This window comes from Schistocerca americana, chromosome 10 (genome assembly GCF_021461395.2).
Source record: "Schistocerca americana isolate TAMUIC-IGC-003095 chromosome 10, iqSchAmer2.1, whole genome shotgun sequence".
NCBI lineage: Eukaryota > Metazoa > Arthropoda > Insecta > Orthoptera > Acrididae > Schistocerca > Schistocerca americana.
In genome coordinates, this window is record NC_060128.1 from 151,090,840 (window position 1) to 151,113,100 (window position 22,261).

General features: G+C 43.0%; 1 protein-coding gene across 2 annotated transcripts in view; it reads left to right on the top strand.

The window, feature by feature from the left end:
* Window positions 1-22,261, top strand: part of LOC124552606 — a 288,912-nt gene that overhangs the window by 216,269 nt on the left and 50,382 nt on the right. The window contains exons 3-4 of one of the 2 annotated variants that reach the window (XM_047126930.1): window positions 13,956-14,001; window positions 18,176-18,265. In XM_047126930.1, the coding sequence (XP_046982886.1) occupies window positions 13,956-14,001; window positions 18,176-18,265 (136 nt within the window). The remainder of the gene's footprint in view (window positions 1-13,955; window positions 14,002-18,175; window positions 18,266-22,261) is intronic. The other variant, XM_047126931.1, reaches the window with a different exon arrangement.

Genomic DNA, 22,261 nt, shown 5'->3' on the forward strand with positions numbered 1-22,261 from the left:
TAGGATTCTGTTTCTCTCAACCAGATTCTATTTTGTGTGGTTCAAATGGCTATAAGAACTATGCGACTTAACATCTGATGTCATCAGTCCCCTAGACTTAGAACTACTTAAACCTAACTAACCTAAGGACATCACACACATGCATGCTCAAGGCGGGATTCCAACCTGCGACCGCAGCAATCGCGCGGTTGCGGACCGAAGCGCCTAGAATCGCTCGGCCACCGCGGCCGGCAGCTATGATCAAATTTAATAAATGATGAGAAATGACAGCATAAAAACGTCTAATTTACTGTGATAACGATCTATAGTGGAAAATGATCGAAGTAAAGGAAACGAATTAAAGTTTTTGCTGCGACCTGGTCTTTTTTTTTAAATCTCATTTTGTTCGTTTTTGATCGTTGAATCTGATCGGGGCGGACGTCGTAATACACCCTTTTAAGTTCGTTGTTGATCTATTAACTCAGTTTTTTTATTACAGAGGGCAGCTTAGCCTCTGACCGAACACGCTGAGCTACCGTGCCGGCTGTCTCGAACCCGGGTCTTCTTGCTTGCTAGGCAGAAATGCTAACCATTACACCACCACAGTACGATGGTCAACATTGCTGCACGAACTACCTAAGCTGAGTGCCCTCCCCATCACAAACTTCATTTCATTTTTCCCTTACATATTTCACTACTGCCAGGGCTCTCCGATATTGGCAAGCATCGCAACATTGGACGTAATGAAACGTTCAAAAATGTTTCAAATAACTCTGAGCACTATGGGACTTAACTTATGATGTCATCAGTCCCCTTGAACTTAGAACAACTTAAACCTAACTAAGGAAATCACGCTGGCCGGAGTGGCCGAGCAGTTCTAGGCGCTACAGTCTGGAACCGCGCGACCGCTACGGTCGCAGGTTCGAATCCTGCCTCGGGAATGGATGTGTGTGGTGTCCTTAGGTTAGTTAGGTTTAAGTAGTTCTAAGTTCTAGGGGGACTGGTGACCTCGTAGTGCTCAGAGCCATTTGAACCATTTTATGGACATCACACACATCCATGCCCGAGGCAGGATTCGAGCCTGCGACCGTAGCGGTCACGCATCTCCAGACTGTAGCGCCTAGAACCGCTCGGCCACTTCGGCCGGCGTAATGGGACGTCCTTGTACTATTAGTGAGCTTATAGATCTTAAATGTCTTAGGGAAACATTATGTCTCTTTTTATTATCTACGATAATGTTCGAAGCGGATGTTAGGGTGCTTGCCAATATCGGAGAGGCCTGGCAGTAGTGACAATATTTAAGGGAAAAATGAATTGAAGTTTGTGTTGGGGAAGGCACTCAGCCTAGCTAGTTCGTGCAGCAATGTTGACTATTGTACAGCTTGAGCTCTTAATTCTGTCAATACAATTAAGTTTCCAGTGTAAAGATGTGTTTTAGATAGCAAAATGTGGAGACCAAGTAACACAAAACATATAGTTCATGTGAAAGATGGTGCATAACTTTCAGATTCGGTCTACCTTTGCGTCGTTAACACACATGTAAAAGTCACCACTTATATTTATGACTATATGCATTTTTCTTCTTCTTTTCCAAATCATGCACACTTTCATACCAATCAGGGACATGTGGCATACCCGCCAAACTAATTCAGATGTGACGCCCGCAGGACAGGGGAAGCGCCACGTGAAAACAGTAGCACGTAATTGGACCGTGAGCGTCGCTAAAAATTTTCCGTCGAAATTCTGCTACCGGGCGAGCCCCGAAGTAGCCCGGTTTGGACATTTATTTAATTGCACGCCTTACCACAACGTGCCCTGAATATTCTTTTTTTCTTCTGACAGGTCGGGCTTCGTGCTCCCGCATACTGAAACTCTCCGGCCCAGTAAAATCCGACACGAGCGTGTCCGCCGCTTCATGGGGGATAAAACATTTATTTAATGCGGAGACGAACCGCCACAGTTTGTGTATTACTTGGTTCTTTGTTTTTAAACGATAAGTGTCTAACTATGGGTGTTGCGGTTCGTACCACTGAGATTAAACAAAAGAATTTCAAAATTTCAAGCATCAGCTCCCGAAAGCATCGTAAAAAAATTTAAAGGTTTTTTTTTTTTTTTTTTTAGAGTGAATGAGTACTGTTAGGAATCTAACGAGAAAACAACTCCGACGATATAAATGTTGCAGCACAATCTTGATGACTTTAGTATCTCATCGCTTCGACAATCAAGTTCCGTCGATCCGAGCGCGAGTCGATAAAAGCGAAAAAATTCTCCAACACAAAGCTAACAACGAAAGCAGGCCCTAGCTCCACGCAACAGTTACGAATAGAAAGAAACGTCGCATTCTGTAATTAACTGAAAATACATGATACACACACAGGTCTAAAGTACCCGATACGGCAATGTTGAAACGCCTCTGTGGAGTCGCATCCCATTCTGTCCACCGCTGATTGCGGTTTAATATATTAACTCTCCCAGAAAGACTGAGCAATCAAAGTAAGGCTTATTAAATGATATTATGTTTGATTTTTTTTTGTGTTCCATAGGAAATCATGACCTGTATTTATTAAGTCTTTCCCTTCACCCTACCCTGTGTGTGCGTAAATGTGACTGAATGAGTGTTTTTACGGGTAGTTTCGGGTTTCTTTTGTGGGGGATGCTGAGTTGGTTGTCGGCTGCTAGGAGCAGATGATGTTTGCTTCTCGTTTGGAGGGTAGCACAGTATGATCAACTTAGGATCGCAGTACCTGGACAGAGAGGTTTACCCCTTTTAGTCTGAGGTTGGTTTGTCTGTCAGGTTGGGGGCAGAAGCCTACCCCTCTGGTAGCTTCCGTTGCACCGGTAATTAAGGAAGCTCGATGGAGAAAGGACACTCTGCAGCTAGCGGTTGATGAGTACAGTTCGTAGCTCCTAGAGAGGATTTCTGCCTTGCCGAGTTAATTTTATTTCGTAACGGCAAAATCATTCTGCTATTGCACCATTAAAATTACTTACATTTGTGCCTGGTTTAATGTACAATTTCTGAACAGTTAACTCGTAATCAAGTTTACCACGGCCGTTCGTAAGCGGCAGGCGCGGATTCGTTGTCGTGTATCTACTATACGAACCCTGCGAATTGGATAAACCTCTTTCCAAGCTAGTGCATGAGCATAATGGTGATAGGTATCTCTCTGAACTATTTCTGTCGTGGGTGTTGTGGTCTTCAGTCCTGAGACTGGTTTGATGCAGCTCTATCCCGTGCAAGCCTCTTCATCTCCCAGTACCTACTGCAGACTACATCCTTCTGAATCAGCTTAGTTTATTCATCTCTTGGTCTCCCTCTACGATTTTTACCCTCCACGCTGCCCTCCAGTACTAAATTGGTGATCCCTTGATGCCTCAGAACATGTCCTACCAATCGATCCCTTCTTCTACTCAAGTTGTGCCACAAACTCCTCTTCTCCCCAATTCTATTCAATACCTCCACATTAGTTATGTAATCTACCCATCTAATCTTCAGCATTCTTTTCTAGCACCACATTTCGAAAGCTTCTATTCTCTTCTTGTCTAAACTATTTATCGTCCACGTTTCACTTCCATACATGGCTACACTCCATACAAATACTTTCAGAAACGACTTCCTAACACTTAAATCAATACTCGATGTTAACAAATTTCTCTTCTTCAGAAACGCTTTCCTTGCCATTGCCAGTCTACATTTTATATCCTCTCTACTTCGACCATCATCAGTTATTTTGATCCCCAAATAGCAAAACTCCTTTAGTACTTTAAGTGTCTCATTTCCTAATGTAATTCCCGCAGCATCACCGGACTCAATTTGACTGCATTCCATTATCCTCGTTTTGCCTTTGTTGATGTTCATCTTATATCCTCCTTTCAAGACACTGTCCATTCCTTTCAACTGCTCTTCCAAGTCCTTTGCTGTCTCTGACAGAATTACAATGTCATCGGCGAACCTCAAAGTTTTTATTTCTTCTCCATGGATTATTAATACAGACTCCCAAGTTTTCTTTTGTTTCCTTTGCTACTCGCTCAACATACAGATTGAATAATATCGGGGAGAGGCTACAATCCTGTCGCACTCCCTTGCCAACCACTGCTTCCCATTCATGCCCCTCGACTCTTACAACTGCCACCTGGTTTCTGTACAAATTGTAAGTAGCCTTTCGCTCCCTGTATTTTACCCCTGCCACCTTCAGAATTTGAAAGAGAGTATTCCAGTCAACATTGTCGAAAGCTTTCTCTGAGTCGACAAATGCTAGAAACGTAGGCTTGCCTTTCCTTAATCTATTTTCTAAGATAATTCGTAGGGTCAGTATTGCCTCACGTGTTCCAACATTTCTACGGAATCCAAACTGATCTTCCGCGAGGTCGGCTTCTATCAGTTTTTCCATTCGTCTGTAAAGAATTCGTGTTAGTATTTTGCAGCTGTGGCTTATTAAACTGATAGGAGGCGGGGAGTACTGCGTTGTCAGAAGAGAAGCACAAACAGCAGAATGATTCGGTCAGTAACTGGACGTCGCCAGAGTAACAAATCCATCTGGAATATTTCAACCTGCCCAAGTAGGCTGTTGGTGATGTGATTGAAGTGGAAACGTCAAGGAACGACCACAGCAAAATCAAGGGTCAGACAGACTCCGTGTACCGACGAGCGTTGTAGAGGGCGGTTGTAAAAAGAAGTCGCAATAAATCAGCGGAAGGGATCATTCGTGATGTAAAAGAACGGCCGAGTAGCTCCTCATTCTGTAATCAATAATAAGCCGCACTTGGTGTGAAGAAAGACACAAGTGGAAATGAGTGATTTTGATTAACGAATGACGTTATACCCTGTGGCTATCCTATGGAAGGCTTTGCGAATGGCTAGAGGACATTACCTGCCATCATATATAGTGCTAACAGAGAAATATGGGGTGTTACTTGTGATTAGGGTATGGTCCCCTTTTGCCCTTAAGAAAACCTTAAGTGCGGAATTTACAGCCCCGTATTCTGCGTACACCAGGGGAACATCTCATCTCATGAGTGTTCAGGCCCCATCAAAAACACACTACTGGCCATTAAAATTGCTACACCACGAAGATGACGTGCTGCAGACGCGAAATTTAACCGACAGGAAGAAGACGCTGTGATATGCAAATGATTAGCTTTTCAGAGCATTCACACAAGGTTGGCGCCGGTGGCGACACCTACAACGTGCTGACTTGAGGAAAGTTTCCAACCGATTTCTGATACACAAACAGCAGTTGACCGGCGTTGCGTGGTGAAACGTTGTTGTGATGCCTCGTGTAAGGAGGAGAAGTGCGTACCATCACGTTACCGACTTCGATAAAGGTCGGTTTGTAGCCTATCGCGATTGCGGTTTATCGTATCGTGACATTGCTGCTCGCGTTGGTCGAGATCCAATGACTGTTAGTAGAATATGGAATCGGAGGATTCACGAGGGTAATACGGAACGCCGTGCTGGATCACAACGGCCTCGTTTCACTAGCAGTCGAGATGACAGGCGTATCACCTGGCGTGATGGTATGGGGTGCCATTGGTTACACGTCTCGGTCACTTCTTGTTCGCATTGACGGCACTTTGAACAGTGGACGTTACATTTCAGATGTGATACGACCCGTGGCTCTACCCTTCATTCGATCCCCGCGAAACTCTACATTTCAGCAGGATAATGCACGACCGATGTTGCAGGTCCTGTACGGACCTTTCTGGATACAGAAAATGTTGGACTGTTGCCCTGGCCAGATCTCTCGTCAGTTGTAAACGTCTGGTCAATGGTGGCCGAGCAACTGGCTCGTCACAATACGCCAGTCACTACTCTTGATGAACTGTGGATCGTGTTGAAGCTGCATGGGCAGCTGTACCTGTACTAGCCATCCAAGCTCTGTTTTACTCAATGCCCAGACGTATCAAGGCAGTTATTACGGCGAGAGGTGGTTGTTTTGGGTACTAATTTCTCAGGATGTATGCACCCAAATTGGGTGAAAATGTAATCACATGTCAGTTCTAGTATAATATATTTGTCCAATGAATACCCGTTTCTCATCTGCTTTTGTTCTTGGTGTAGCAATTTTAATGGCCAGTGGTGTACATAAATAAATAAAGAATGCTAGTGTGAGCCAACAATTTAGCAACAAAATATGACGTAGTTGAAGAAACAAGCAGTGAAAACAGTATATAACACCAGGGGGGGGGGGGGGGGGGGGAAATTAAAACCTGTGATAGAATGACGAAGCAAGACGGAAGCGTTCAATTCCCAACAGAATTCCTAAAATCGCCCAGTGTTCCTGGCCAGTCCTGTCCATTTCACAAAAGAAAGAAAATAGATCAAGAGAAGCGAGCACATTTCAGCTAGTGAATTAAAAGCAGGAAAATCTGTAAGGCGGTGTGCCTCGGTCTGATTTCTCTTTCAAGCGTGCCGACTGCCTGCCTCCGACTTTCCACTGGACCGCAGTCGTAGTAAGTGGGCCACGGAGTGCGCTCGAACTTCCACAACTCCGCTCAACTGTTCCGCAACTGCGACTTGTGGCAAATTAGCTGACGTCAGAAACTCTTGCTGGTGGTCGGAGGAAATCGTCTATTGGGAACAGCTAACAACGTTACGAAAAGGGAAACACAGTTCTGAACATTGTAGTTTCATAACGAGAAATTTGTAAGTAGATAAAACTTAGAAAATAAAGTACGTAAATACTCGGAATTAAAACGTATTACAAAGCAGACTGCAGTAGTTCACTCATCAACGAGACAAGTTATTGGACATTTTATTCGTAATTGCAGTCTCAACTCGCTATAAATTCTGAGCTGTCCTGAACAGTACTACATGTACATACATTATTACTGAATTAGCATCTGCGTCATTATTGTGAACCTGCTACTGCATGATACGATATTTCAGGGAGACACACACACACACACAGCAAAGCCTTCACTAAATTTATTTAAGAATCATTTTCATACCCCAAGACCTTTTTTTTGTATATGCTTGAAATCACTCCCGTTTGGGGCTATCTAGTGTAATATGAAATACAGAACTAAAATCTTCAACAGGCAAGATAGTTAATTATATTGTATTGGTGCATAAGTTAGTAGCGTTTTTCCGTAACTCCAATAAACACACTACAGAGACTTTCATCATCAATAATATATTTTCCTTCAATGTTTACAATAGTCTGCCAATGATGGGGAACATTTCCATTTCGCGACTGTAGAAATCACGTGGTTTGGAAGCGAAGAACTCGTCGAGCTATGTTCACAGCGCATTGTCATCCGGAAAGGAAGTTCCTTCAAGGTTGTTTGGCAGAGAGCATAAAAGTTGAAAATCTGCGGGCGCAAGATCGGATGAATACGGAATGACTTCCCAACTCCTGTGTATTTTTTTTTTTCGTACGTCTAGCAGAATGTGGGTGGGCATTATCGTGAAGTAGCATCATTTCACGCAGTCTCCCTGTTCGTTGCCCTTGGTCGGCAAGGCGTCTCAGTTGTTGACAATAAGTGTCAGCAGTTATGGTTACACCTCGGGGAAGCAGTTAGTAGTACACCACACCGTCACCGTTCCACCAGATGCGTAACAATATACGAAAGGAATTGCCAGTGTTGTTCACGAGCGAGCAGAGATGCACATAGGGCGACTCGCAGAAGCTTATGCGTTGCAAGCAAATGTCGCAGTTCATGAGTACACTGACGTGATTCACTGTGGAGTAATGCGTTTAAACAATCTTCATTAAATGCCGAAGGTCTTCCGGAACGTACAGTCACTAATATCAAAACTATTTCCTTGTCGTGCTCTGTCCAATGGCGTTAGTCCATGCACGGCGCAAACGTTTCCAGCCGCCAACGCTCTCTTGAACTGAAGCAGAATAATACAGGGTGTTTATAAATAAATATCGGGGTTTTATCTCTTTATAATATTTATTATATTAAACTTACAGTTATAAATGGTATGTCAAATGAAAGAGCAACTCGAACAGTTTTACCAAGAACCTTATAAACGTTCAATGTGAGCACCATTTGTCACACGGCACACATCAAGTCTATAGCCGAGTTCTTCCCAAACGCTGATAAGTGTGTGTAGCAACAGCTGCTTCCATCCGGTTTCTTAATTCAGGGAGGTCTGCTGGTAGCGGAGGCACGTACGCACGATCCTTGATCAAGCCCCAAAGGAAAAAAAATGGCATGGCGTTACGTCAGGTGAATGTGGAGGCCATGCAAAGCAAGCCCTGTCATTGGGCCCCTTGCGGCCTATCCAGTGCTTGGGTACATAGACTTGATGTGTGCCGTTGACAAATGGTGTTCACTTTGAACATTTATAAGGTTCTTGGTAAAACTGTTCGAGTTGCTCTTTCATTTATAACTGTAAGTTTAATGTAATAAATATTTTAAAGCGTTAAAATCCCGATATTCATTTATAAACACCCTGCATATAGGAAATGTTCTGATCTCCCCACTTGGCACTCCATCTTCTAGCGAGCACAGCTCCACTTACTATCTCCAGATGACAAAATCTAAACTCAAATAGCTATACTGTACTACAAACAAGAAAAACGACAATAGATAAATAAACCCATACAACCCGGACACCAACATGCAACATACTACGAACTTACGCACCAGCGTAATACATACATTTTTATAATATGTATGGATTCTGTTACCCACAGCTGTGTATCACGTTTGGCCATTTGTACATTCCTGTCAAGAATAAAATGAAGATTTTCACAAAATGTCATACGTATTGGAACGACTACACAAGTTCATGTTCACATATAAGATGAAAGGAGTCTTGGCTTTTGAAGTTTTTACTTCTATAAGTAAATGTGTGTTCGACACCTCATAAACCACAGGACCGATTTCAGCCAAACTGTACATATATTCCTTACCGTCACGCAACATTCTATGTGTGGGGTAAGGACCACCTAAGACAATTCAGGAGATATAACGTCATAAACAATGAGGTGCGTAAACTACTGCTGGATCATTCATGATGTTTAAATTTTGTTTTTTTCTTTCAAATGTCTCTGAGCACTATGGGACTTAACGTCTGAGGTCATCAGTCCCCTAGACATAGAACTACTTAAACCTAACTAACCTAAGGACATCACACACATCCATGCCCGACGCAGGATTCGAACCTGCGACCGTAGCAGCCGCGTGGTTCCGGACTGAAGCGCCTAGAACCGCTCGACCATTTTCTTCTTTGCCACTAATTGTATTCGTAACATTCTTCTCGTACAGTGTTCAAATATACCGCTAAATTTACTTCACAAATAAATCATTGTACGACGCACAGTTCAAGAGATATAACGTGAAGTTTTTATGCATTTATTCTTCATTACTAAGATGCTCGAACACTCATGTCCAATTAGGTAAATACCTAACACTTGTCACCGCTTTCAATTGCGAAACGCAAATGGCTGTAGACGAAAACAATAGCCGTCGACAGAGCCATAGAAATGTTTACAAAATCAAGTTGTAGACATACGAAGGAGCTGTGCTTTCGCATGCATAGCTGCCTGATAATTTGAAACTTTACTTTCGCAAATACATGGAAATGAATTGTGTTTGTAGTGTAATATCGAAAAAAATTTATTTTCTTTGTTTCCGATTCTAATAGGAAGCTGGAAAAAATGATTGTCCCGGCAACGTCGGGTTGTCAGCTAGTTTTTTTTATGAAAGAAAGTTCAGTGTCGAAAGATGTTTTTTTTTCCTTCTTTTAAATGGTCTCTGTTGGTAGAACAAGGTCCGTTGAAGTCATCTCTGAAAAACAGATGCAGCCATCCTGATATCCTATGAATAATGTTAAATTGTCGTCATTTTATGGATCCCGCTAGAAACTGTAGCCCCTATAAAAAGTTTTGTAATACTGATTTTATCTCTGATAACAGAAAGACGACCAAGGCGCAAGCTTTTGGACGCCCACGGCTCAGTAACGAGTCATTTCCAAATGTAATCGAGTCTCTAAGTCGAGGACATCATGACACACAACAATATGCACCCGAGCAAAGTTGTTGTCTTACATAGGGGTATACTGGAAACTGTAAGGCAACAATTTTGAAACGAACAGTAAACCTGAGAAAACACTGGGATATAAATTCTGAATAATATTAGACTGGAAATATAGAATTCGTACACTAATTCGGAGTCCTGTTCTTACCTTTTTGTCACGTGGAAGTGTAATACAGCGCTATCGTTGATTCTGCACATGGCCAAAACTTTCAGTTTAATCAAGTAACAGGATTTGATGTGAAAATCGATTAAGACCTTGGTGGTACAAAGATTCACTTGACAATAGAATCTTATCGTCAGGTCTAGGGGACGACAAGCCTCAAACAATTTAGGTGTGCCCTATGATTCTCATCGTCCTACAGCGTACTAGCAAAAATAATTTTGGGTGGCTCCGCTGTTCTTTGTATGATTCGGCTTTAGGCTATTTTCAACGACAGATCTCTAAGTACCTGAAAACAGCCTAGTGCCGAAATTGAACGGTTGCACGAAAAAGTAAACCAAAAGTTGGCATTAATCCGTTCAACAACAACAAAAAAAAGAAACAAAGAAATAAAAGCCATAGGCTCGAATAGTCGTCTAAACGTTCGCACTGCAGCTGTTCGAGGACGTAGGCTTATTCTAATAAACTGCAAACCGGTGTGACTCTTCCCCATAGAAACACTTCCTTCTCTTCTCTCTCTTCCGTATGTAAGTGGAAGAAGAAGAAGATAGAATAGGGTCGCATAGCTGAAAACCGCAAATAGGAACAGTATTGCGTTTGCTGTTGGCGGTAAGAAACCCCTTTTCAAAAATGCAACAGGCAATGCGCAGTAAAGACAGCTGAATGCAAATTGAGTTGCTCCAGGCTGCAGAGAAAAACCGTTTAACTTGGCTGCTGCTCCTGCGTCTACATCTGCATGCGCTGAAAAACACTCAGGGCAGCTCCCTCTTCCACTGTTTATTTAACACTCAGACGTGGACAGCCGAAAAATTTGAAGAAAAAGTGTACGATCGTCCGTGTTCACAAACACTGTAATACACTCATGGGAAATACAAAACGAACAACAAAGTGATTCTAAAAGGGTTCCGTTCTTACCGACTGAGGTACAGAAATATGCACGTACGCCTTTTGTAGGAAGCCTCTCAAATGAAACAGACAATCTCCTCAAAAGTACAAATATCAATGTAAGTTTCTTCAGAAACAATAAGGTGCAACATCAAGCCATCCTTAATATAGCTACTTCCATCCATCGCCGTAAGAAATCTTATATTCACAAACTAGCACGACAATCTTGTTCAAATTACTACATTAGCTAGACAAGCACAGGCTGCCACTGAAGAAGCGCCTCAGTGCAATTAGACTAAACAAGTTCACCTTTGCTGCTGACATTGGTAAAGATCAATATGCAAACAAGGGGAATATTATGAATATCACTGAAGAAATATTTACAAATAAAAGGATGTCGTCCCACAACGTCCTCAAGAAACATACTGAACTAACTGACAACGCTTTAAAAAAAGCTATTCTGACACCCAATGTAAATAGAGTTTTTTTTTTTTTAGCGACTCTGTAAGCTGCCAGTACATGTAGAAAATGTGCAATATTGTTCGATGTGCTAACCGTGACCCATCTTTTACCTTAAATTCGAAACTGTGTTTACAACAAATCTCGTGAATCGACAACCATAACTAACCCATGTAGGTGAATTCTAATTGTCGATTACGTGTGTAGTGCGATTTCTTTTAGGATTTTTTTGCGTTGATCTTCCTCTGTTTTCTGTCACTGGCGGTTTTCATACATGTTACTATTTGATTTTGCGCTTGTTGTGTTAGATTTTAATTTGTTCCCGCTGTGTATGAGGCAGCTTTGGGTCCCGTATGATGTCAATGGACAAACCTGACGGTTAGAATCGTACACTGGAACTTGTCAGAGAAACGTTTATTCCAATACTATTGCGAGTTACACGAAAAATAATAAAAATGCAGGCCTTCAAAGAAATGAAGACACGTTGCTGTCAATACTTATGCTAATAATGTACTATGCAATTTCCAGCTCTTATTTATCTTCTTTTCCTTTTATATGGGGCACCAAGGCACCTGATGAAGCCGGTAACGGCAGGGGACAATAAGATGTGTTGGTAGCCGTTTTATCAACCACAAGTTCAGAAAACTTTTTGTTTGTTACATGTTCAACCAATACTGTACTCTTCAAGTACAAAAAGTAAAATTTGGTTATTTTCTATCGTTTCTGGTAATGCAGTGTGTATTACTCCGAAATTTCAGTTATTTATTCGTGTGGGCGGTAATGTGTTACAAATTGTGCGCTCTTTTTTTTAACCCTTTCGTTATTGATGCGAGACATGTGTCCCACTAAAGTAAGAACCAGAGTTGAGCTATCAGTGTATGTTTTACGAAAATCCGATCAAACCACCTTCTCCGCTCCAAGAGTGTCTGAAATAACTAAGTACTTTTATTACACCTACATCATAGACACAGATTTGAAACATTACTACACACCTCAGTAATTTAGATGATTTGTACTTAGTGGGACGTATATGCCCCAGAAAACTTCATATAATGTAGAAAACATCGGTGTGTGTTGTGTCAAAGACATCCTCAAATGTTATGTTGTGAACTTTTCTAGGATTTTTCATTGTCGGAGGAATAATGTGTTTTGGTACTAATTCATTGTACTCTTTCCATAATTTGCATCCTGATGAAACCATTTTAAAAATAAAAATTTCTCTGCAAAAAAAATCCTAGCTTTACATGAAAACATGAACCTATGCCCCACTTCACAGATTTTCAAAATCGGTTAGCCTTTTTTGTGAGTGTATGTTATTTATCACAGAGGAAGACAGTTTTTGACCTTGTTTTTCAAATAAGGAAGATGTACTTATATGAATGACGAACAGTAACTTCACTTAACGAAGGTTTATTCAGCACTTGCACATACAAGACAGTGGAGCGAACTGCCTCCGAGCACAACACATACAGTATACAGGGTGATGAAAAGGTCAGTATAAATTTGAAAAACTTAATAAACCACGGAATAATGTAGATAGAGAGGTAAAAATTGACACACACGCTTGGAATGACATGGGGTTTTATTACAACAAAAAAAGTTCACAAAATGTCCGACAGATGGCGCGTGAAAGATCTCTAGCGCGCGTCGTTTGGTGATGATCGTGTGCTCAGCCGCCACTTTCGTCATGCTTGGCCTCCCAGGTCCCCAGACCTCAGTCCGTGCGATTATTGGCTTTGGGGTTACCTTAAGTCGCAAGTGTATCGTGATCGACCGACATATCTAGGGATGCTGAAAGACAACTCCGACGCCAGTGCCTCACCATAACTGCGGACATGCTTTACAGTACTGTTCACAACATTATTCCTCGACTACAGCTACTGTTGAGGAATGATGGTGGACATATTGAGCATTTCCTGTAAAGAACATCATCTTTGCTTTGTCTTACTTTGTTATGCTAATTATTGCTATTCTGATCCGATGAAGCGCGATCTGTCGGACATTTTTTGAACTTTTGTGTTTTTTTGGTTCTAATAAAACCCCATGTCATTCCAAGCATGTGTGTCAATTTGTACCTCTCTATCTGCATTATTCCGTGATTTATTCAGTCATCAAATTTATACTGACTTTTTTATCACCTGGTATATAGAGCAACAGAACATTCCAGTACAATGATGCTTGACATTTTTGGATGCTTCTAGAATGTACTCGAATCAGATATAGAAATTAAATTGTACAGTCCATGCAACAGTTTAGTATCATAACTACTACACGGTGCTACTCAGCTTCTTCTGCGACAATATGCATAATAAATTTAACCCTTCTATGGTTAAATCACTTGCTGAGCTATGTTACGAATGCTGTAGGTCTACCTTCCTTTTTTGTGTGTTTTTCTTTGCTCTTCGGAGCCCGTCACTAATTAGCGTGCGAGCTGAGGACCTTCTTTTAATTCGGCGCCTCTTGTTCTCTGTTGCAGAACTTCGACGAGGTGAAGCAGCTCGAAGACCTGAAGAATTCCTTCGGTGAGTAACTCTCCTCTTTGTCTAAGACTTTGCGCAACTTGCCAGCTGTAATGAAACAGTGTTTAATTAATCGGCTACGGGAAGTATGTACTTTAAAGAACTTGGCCGGGGGGTAGTAGAGCACGGCTTATTTCAGAACATGTTAAATACCTAACTCCTTGTATACGGTACCGATTTCTTTCCGAGCGCTAGTTTTCCCCTACAAACTTTCACGGAAGTTACTTTGGTTGTTTCATTACTGAAACATCAAATTACTAGGAGCCAAAGAAAGTGATACAACTGCCTCAAGACGACGTGGCATGGACTCGACTAATGCCTGAACTAGTCCTGGATGGAATTGACACCATGAATCTCGCAGGACTATCCGTAAGCGTACGACACGGTGCAGACCACCTCTGAACAGCACGCTGCAAGGCATCCCAGATATGTTTGATAATGTCCATGCCCGCTGGCCAACGGAAACGTTTAAATTCAGGAGAGTGTTCCTAGAGCATCTGGACGTGTGGGGTGTCGCACTGTCCAGTTGGAACTGGCCGACTCCGTCGGAATGGATGCAGGTGATCAGACCGGATGTTTAAGTGCGTGTCACCTGTCAGAGCCCCATATCACTCCAACAGCACACGCGCCACACCAGCTTGAACACCCCCTTGCTCACATGCAGGGGCCATAGATTCATGAGATTCTCTCCTCACCCGTACACGTCCACCCGCTCAGTTCAATTTGAAACGAGACTCGTGCAACCAGGCAATATGTTTCCAGTCGTGAACAGTCCAATGACGGTCCCAGGCGAGGCGTAAAACTTTGTGTCGTGCAGTCACCAAGGATACACGATTGGGACTTCGGCTCCGGAAGCCTGTATCGACGATTTTTCGTTGAATGGTTCACTTTCTGATGGCCCAGGATTGAAATCTGCAGCAATTTGCTAAAGGGTTGCACTTCTGTCACAATCAACGATTCTCTTCAGTCGTCATTGGTCCCAATCTTGCAGGATCTTTTTCCGGTCGCAGCGATGTCGGGGATTTGATGTTTTTCCCGGATTCCTGATATTCACGGTACACTCCTGAAACGGTCATATGGGAAAAATCCTCACTTCATCGCTTTCTCGGAGATGCCGTGTCCCATTGCCCTTGCGCCGAATATAACACCACGTTCAGACACACTTAAATCTTGATAACCTGCCATTGAAGCAGCAGTAACCGTTCTAACAACTGTGGCAGACCTTTATTGTCTTTTATAGGCGTTAGCGCCGTATTCTGCCTGTTTACATACCTCTGTATTTGAATACGCATACCTGTACCATTGGCCGGCCGGAGTGGCCGTGCGGTTCTGGGCGCTACAGTCTGAAACCGAGCGACCGCTACGGTCGCAGGTTCGAATCCTGCCTCGGGCATGGATGTGTGTGGTGTCCTTAGGTTAGTTAGGTTTAATTAGTTCTAAGTTCTAGGCGACTGATGACCTCAGAACTTAAGTCGCATAGTGCTCACAGCCATTTTTACCTGTACCAGCTTCTTTGGTGCTTCAAAAAAATGGGTCAAATGGCTCTGAGCACTATGGGACTTAACAGCTATGGTCATCAGTCCCCTAGAACTTAGAACTACTTAAACCTAACTAACCTAAGGACAGCACACAACAGCGAGTCATCACGAGGCAGAGAAAATCCCTGTCCCCGCCGGGAATCGAACCCGGGCGCGGGAAGCGAGAACCCTACCGCACGACCACGAGCTGCGGACTTTGGCATTTCAATGTATATATTTTTCGATTCGGCTTTCTTCCGCTGAATTAATGTACTTGGCACAACACTCACAAAAAAGCTTCCAAACCAGACTTGGCGTTTTGTTAAGGGAATGTTTGACATCTATATTACTTAAAGGCTAAAAGCCCGGCCAACCCTCCTACCTCCCATCACACACTTAATATCTATTGTCCAGTAACACTGTGTCAGTATATTGTGAGGGGGGAAAAATTGAGCAATATTTATGGCCGGAGACGTGTCAGTTATAATTCTGCCGTAGCAGCGAACACTTTGAAGCTCGGCGGTGTGCAACTGGTATTTATTGCGACTGAGCTGCTTGCTTTGCAGGACTCAAACATAAACCATGCGGAACGCAAGAAATAACCCTCCAGTGAACATGTCAATGGACCAGGAGCTCATCGCTACACTATAGGTTCGTAAACTTCAGATTAAAGAAGTGAACTGCGTTATGTATCGTGTACACGTGCTATCTTCTGTGTATTTCTCTACTGTTGCACACGAAATAAAGCAGTTACTGATGCAGTCTGCAGTGTCAAATGAAAATTTGTACCAATGCCAAAGTTCGAACGCGGGTCTCTTGCTCGCTAGGTAGATGCGCTAACCGCTACGCCACCCTGGAACAGTGGCTTTTCACAACTTCGAGTTGCACTAGTGGCCTTTGTAAAAATTTCCCCTTGTCGCTTCAGTCTGCATAAATACATCATAGATGCTTGACACTCAAAAAGGTCTCCGAAACCATATACCTTTCATTTGATTAAAACAATGGTTTTCTGACTGAAAGCTTACATGGTCTGACATCTGTTGTTAGAAGGAAAGGATGTTTGCTGGCTGGACATCTGACCTGATCTTATTTGCCAATTCTGAAAGCTGCTTCAGATGAAATAAAAATTTCTGCTCACTGTCTCGACACTATAATCTTCAGTTTCTTCTGTTGTTGTGGACAACGATGTATTTGTAATTTCCTCAAAAATCAGGAATTAATACACATCCTCCAGCACACTCCCTGATCTTTCATCACTTCCTTTTTTCAGTTCTTTGCGGAAATTGATGCACTGCGAATTGAATTTTTCTCTCTCGGCAGGTACTGGGAGTCATTGCACACTACCCTTACACGGAACGCTACGAGGGGTGTTTGAAAAGTCCGTGCAAAAATAAAAACTACCTACGTGTTTGGGTAAACCTTTTTTATTTTTCCAAGTAGTCTCCTTTTAGACTTATACACTTCGTCCAACGCTGTTCTAATTTGTTGATCTCTTCCGAATAATAGGAATTGTCCAAGCCTGCAAAATAGCTATCAGTTGCTGCAATCACCTCCTCCTTTGAATAAAATATTTGTCCCACCACCCATTTCATCAAGTTGGGGAGCAAATAGTAGTCCGAGGGAGCCAAGTCTGGAGAACAGGGGGGATGTGAAACGAGTTGAGGTGTGTGTGGTGGTGCATTGTCGTGATGGAAAAGGACTGTTTTGCGGTCCAATCGCCAGCGTTTTTCTTGCAGCTCGGTTTTCAAACGGTCTAATAAAGTTGAATAATATGCACTTGTAATAGTTTTATCATTTTCCACATAGTCAGTGAGGATTATCCCTTGCGAATCCCAAAAGACAGTCGGCATTACCTTTCCGGCCGAAGGAATGGTCTTCGCCTTTTTTTGGTGCAGGGTCTCCCTTGGTAATCCATTGTTTAGATTGTTGTTTGGTCTCAGGGGTATAGTAGTGTATCCATGTTTTATCCACAGTGACGAAACGTCGCTTAAAGTCCTGCGGATTCTTCCTGAACAGCTATAGACAATCCTTGCAACACTTCACACGATTCTGTTTTTGGCCAAGCGTGAGCAGTCGCGGATACCTTTCTCATGTCCAAATGTGTATGCAAAATATTATGTACCCGTTCATTTGAGATGCCCACAGCGCTAGCAATCACACGCGCCTTAACTCTTCTGTCATCCATCACCATATCGTGGATTTTATCAATGTTTTCTGGAGCCGTAACCCCCACAGGGCGTCCAGAACGTTCAGCATTACTTGTGCCCATATGGCCACTCCCAAAATTTTGAAACCACTTACAAACTGTTCTAATCGAAGGTGCAGAGTCACCGTAATGCTTATGAAGCGTCTCTTTAGTCTCCTGAGGCGTTTTGCTTTTCATAAAGTAATGTTTAATCACCACACGATATTCTTTTTCGCCCATTTTTTTGACAGTCAATCGACTTCCTTGATTCACACGAATGCCAAACAGAACCACAACAGATAGACCAATATGGCCGAAACTTGGTGTGCGTTCTTTCCAAAGATGCTACTAACTAAACATGACCTCGATACGCGACGGTGGTGCCATCTCTCGGACTCTTCAAACGCCCCTCGTATATTGCGCAAGCGTCAGTATTGAGTGTACCGTGCAACTCACGCCGCCTGCTGTTTTCCAGGCAAGACGTTCTCGGTGCTGAAGTCACACTCCGCCACCTACTCCGACGTGAACGGGGAGCGGCGCGCCCACTCGCAGACCGACGAGGAGGGTGAGTTGGCAGTTCTTTCTCGCTCGCTATGCCGAGCTGTGATCACCACACCCAATCCTGCACCAGTCTCGTCCAAGATCACCGCCGTTTGTCATGTTCATGCGATGAGGTGGCTGTTCTATGTCATCCGTGTAAATGGTCTCTAGGAAGATTCATACAACGTTGACTTGGTTTGTAATTGACAAGTATTACATAAGGAAACAGAAATATAAAACAACGAATACAGAATGACATTATCACTCTGATGTGGACTGTGCGCTGGTATGAAACTTCCTGGCCGATTAAAGCTATGAGGACGGGTCATGAGTTGTGCTTGGGCAGCTTAGCGTGACTCTGATGGGGGTATGTAATATACAGGGTGGTCCGTTGATAGTGACTGGCCAAATATCTCACGAAAAAACTACAAAGAACGAAACTCGTCTAGCTTGAAAGGGGGGGGAACCAGATGGCGCTATGGTTGGCCCTGACATAGGTGAAACGGATATTAACTGCGTTTTTTTTAAATAGGATCCCCATTGTTCTCACATATTCGTGTAGTACGTAAAGAAATAGGAATGTTTTAGTTGGACCACTTTTTTCGCTTTGTGACAGACGGCGCTGTAATAGTCACAAACGTGTAAGTACGTGGTATCACGTAAAATTACACCAGTGCGGACAGTATTTGCTTCATGATACATTACCCGTGTTAAAATGGACCGTTTACCAATTGCGGAAACGGTGGATATCGTGTTGATGTATGGCTTTTTCGATCAAAATGCCCAACGAGCGTGTGCTATGTATGCTGCTCGGTATCCTGGACGACATCATCCAAGTGTCCGGACTGTTCTCCGGATAGTTACGTTATTTAAGGAAACAGGAAGTGTTCAGCCACATGTGAAACGTCAACCACGACCTGCAACAAATGATGATGCCCAAGTAGGCGTTTTAGCTGCTGTCGCGGCTAATCCGCACATCAGTAGCAGACAAACTGCGCGAGAATCGGGAATCTAAAAAAACGCCGGTGTTGAGAATGCTACATCAACATCGATTGCACCCGTACCATATTTCTATGCACCAGGAATTGCATGGCGACGACTTTGAACGTCGTGTACAGTTCTGCCATTGGGCACAAGAGAAATTACGGAACGATGACAGATTTTTTGCACGCTTTACATTTAGGGATGAAGCGTCATTCACCAACAGCGGTAACGTATACCAGCATAATATACACCATTGGGCAACGGAAAATCCACGATGGCTACGACAAGTGGAAGATCATCGACCTTCGCGGGTTAATTTGGTGAGGGATTACGGGAGGAAGGATAACTGGCCCCCATTTTATCGATGGCAATGTAAGTGGTGCAATGTATGCTAATTTCCTACGTAATGTTCTACCGATGTTACTACAAGATGTTTCACAGCATGACAGTAAGGCGATGTACTTCCAACATGATGGATGTCCGCCACATAGCTCGCGTGCGGTACTGAATAGCATATTTCATGACAGGTGGATTGGTCGTCGAAGCACCGTACCACGGCCCGCACGTTCACCGGATTTCTTTCTGTGGGGAAGCTTGAAGGATATTTGGTATCGTGATCCACCGACAACGCCTGACAACGTGTGTCAGCGCATTGTCAATGCATGTGCGAACATTACGGAAAGCGAACTACTCGCTGTTGAGAGGAATGTCGTTTCACGTATTGCCAAATGCATTCAGGTTGACGGACGTCATTTACGTTCTGTATTTTAATTTAAAGAACCTACCTGTTACCAACTGTTCGTCTAAAATTGTGAGCCAAATGTTTGTGACTATTACAGCGCCATCTATGACAAAGCGAAAATAGTGGTGCAACTAAAACATTCATGTTTCTTTACGTACTACATGAATATGTAATAAAAAATGAGGGTTCCTATTTAAACAAACGTAGTTGATCTTCGTTTGACCTATGGCAGCGCCATCTAGCGGGCCAACCATAGCGCCATCTGGTTTCCTCTTGCAAGCTAGACGAGTTTCGTTCTTTGTAGTTTTTTCGTTTGACGCTTATTTCGTGAGATATTTGGCTCGGTCACGATCAATGGACCACGCTGTATATGCAAGGGATTGGTGTCCTTCTGGCGTGTGTGCGGAAACGTTAACATGTTGTTATTCTTATCTTAGCTGCTGAAGGACAAGCACCGGTAGCATCCACCGAAGAATGAAGAATGTGCGGAGGGCAGTGTGTCTGTTGGAAACCACCATTGTGGAATGGTGCTCCGTCCCCATATGGGAAGTGTCGTAACGCACAAGTTAGGCCAGATCAAGTGAGAGACACCCGAGCACCCGGCCTATAGTCCTAATCACTCCCCATGCGATATTTTTTTTTTTTTTTTTTGGTCATCAGTCTACTGACTGGTTTGATGCGGCCCGCCACGAATTCCTTTCCTGTGCTAACCTCTTCATCTCAGAGTAGCACTTGCAACCTACGTCCTCAATTATTTGCTTGACGTATTCCAATCTCTGTCTTCCTCTACAGTTTTTGCCCTCTACAGCTCCCTCTAGTACCATGGAAGTCATTTCCTCATGTCTTAGCAGATGTCCTATCATCCTGTCCCTTCTCCTTATCAGTGTTTTCCACATATTCCTTTCCTCTCCGATTCTGCGTAGAACCTCCTCATTCCTTACCTTATCAGTCCACCAAATTTTCAGCATTCGTCTATAGCACCACATCTCAAATGCTTCGATTCTCTTCTGTTCCGGTTTTCCCACAGTCCATGTTTCACTACCATACAATGCTGTACTCCAGACGTACATCCTCGGAAATTCCTTCCTCAAATTAAGGCCGGTATTTGATATTAGTAGACTTCTCTTGGCCAGAAATGCCTTTTTTGCCATAGCGAGTCTGCTTTTGATGTCCTCCTTGCTCCGTCCGTCATTGGTTATTTTACTGCCTAGGTAGCAGAATTCCTTAACTTCATTGACTTCGTGACCATCAATCAAGTTTCTCGCTGTTCTCATTTCTACTACTTCTCATTACCTTCGTCTTTCTCCGATTTACTCTCAAACCATACTGTGTACTCATTAGACTGTTCATTCCGTTAAGCAGATCATTTAATTCTTCTTCACTTTCACTCAGGATAGCAATGTCATCAGCGAATCGTATCATTGATATCCTTTCACCTTGTATTTTAATTCCACTCCTGAACCTTTCTTTTATTTCCATCACTGCTTCCTCGATGTACAGATTGAAGAGTAGGGGCGAAAGGCTACAGCCTTGTCTTACACCCTTCTTAATACGAGCACTTCGTTCTTGATCGTCCGCCCTCATTATTCCCTCTTGGTTGTTGTACATATTGTATATGACCCGTCTCTCCTTATAGCTTACCCCTACTTTTTTCAGAATCTCGAACAGCTTGCACCATTTTATATTGTCGAACGCTTTTTCCAGGTCGACAAATCCTGTGAAAGTGTCTTGATTTTTCTTTAGCATTGCATCCATTATTAGCCGTAACGTCAGAATTGCCTCTCTCGTCCCTTTACTTTTCTTAAAGCCAAACTGATTGTCACCTAGCGCATTCTCAGTTTTCTTTTCCATTCTTCTGTATATTATTCTTATACATTATTACGCCCATTTAAAAAAAAAAAAAAAGCTTTCAAGGGCCTACGCTTCCTGCCGGACGAGGACGTCCAGCAGGCAGTTTACGGACATCTTCAACGCAGCAGCATACGGTGTTTCATGAAACGGATATCTCCCATGTGTTGCATCGGCGGGATGATTGCCTCAGTGCTCACGGCGATTTTGGCCAACTGGCATACCTCCTCTGGACTGTACTTCCAATGAATGGAAACTTTTTGACCGCCTCTTATATTTGAAAACATGAATTGGAACGACAGTCTAGCTTCCCAAAATTACACGCGTTCCCCTACAAATGCCTCAGTTATTGGTTCAAATAGCTCTGAGCACTATGGGACTTAACAGCTGAGGTCATCAGTCCCCTACAACTTAGAATTACTTAAACCTAACTAACCTAAGGACATC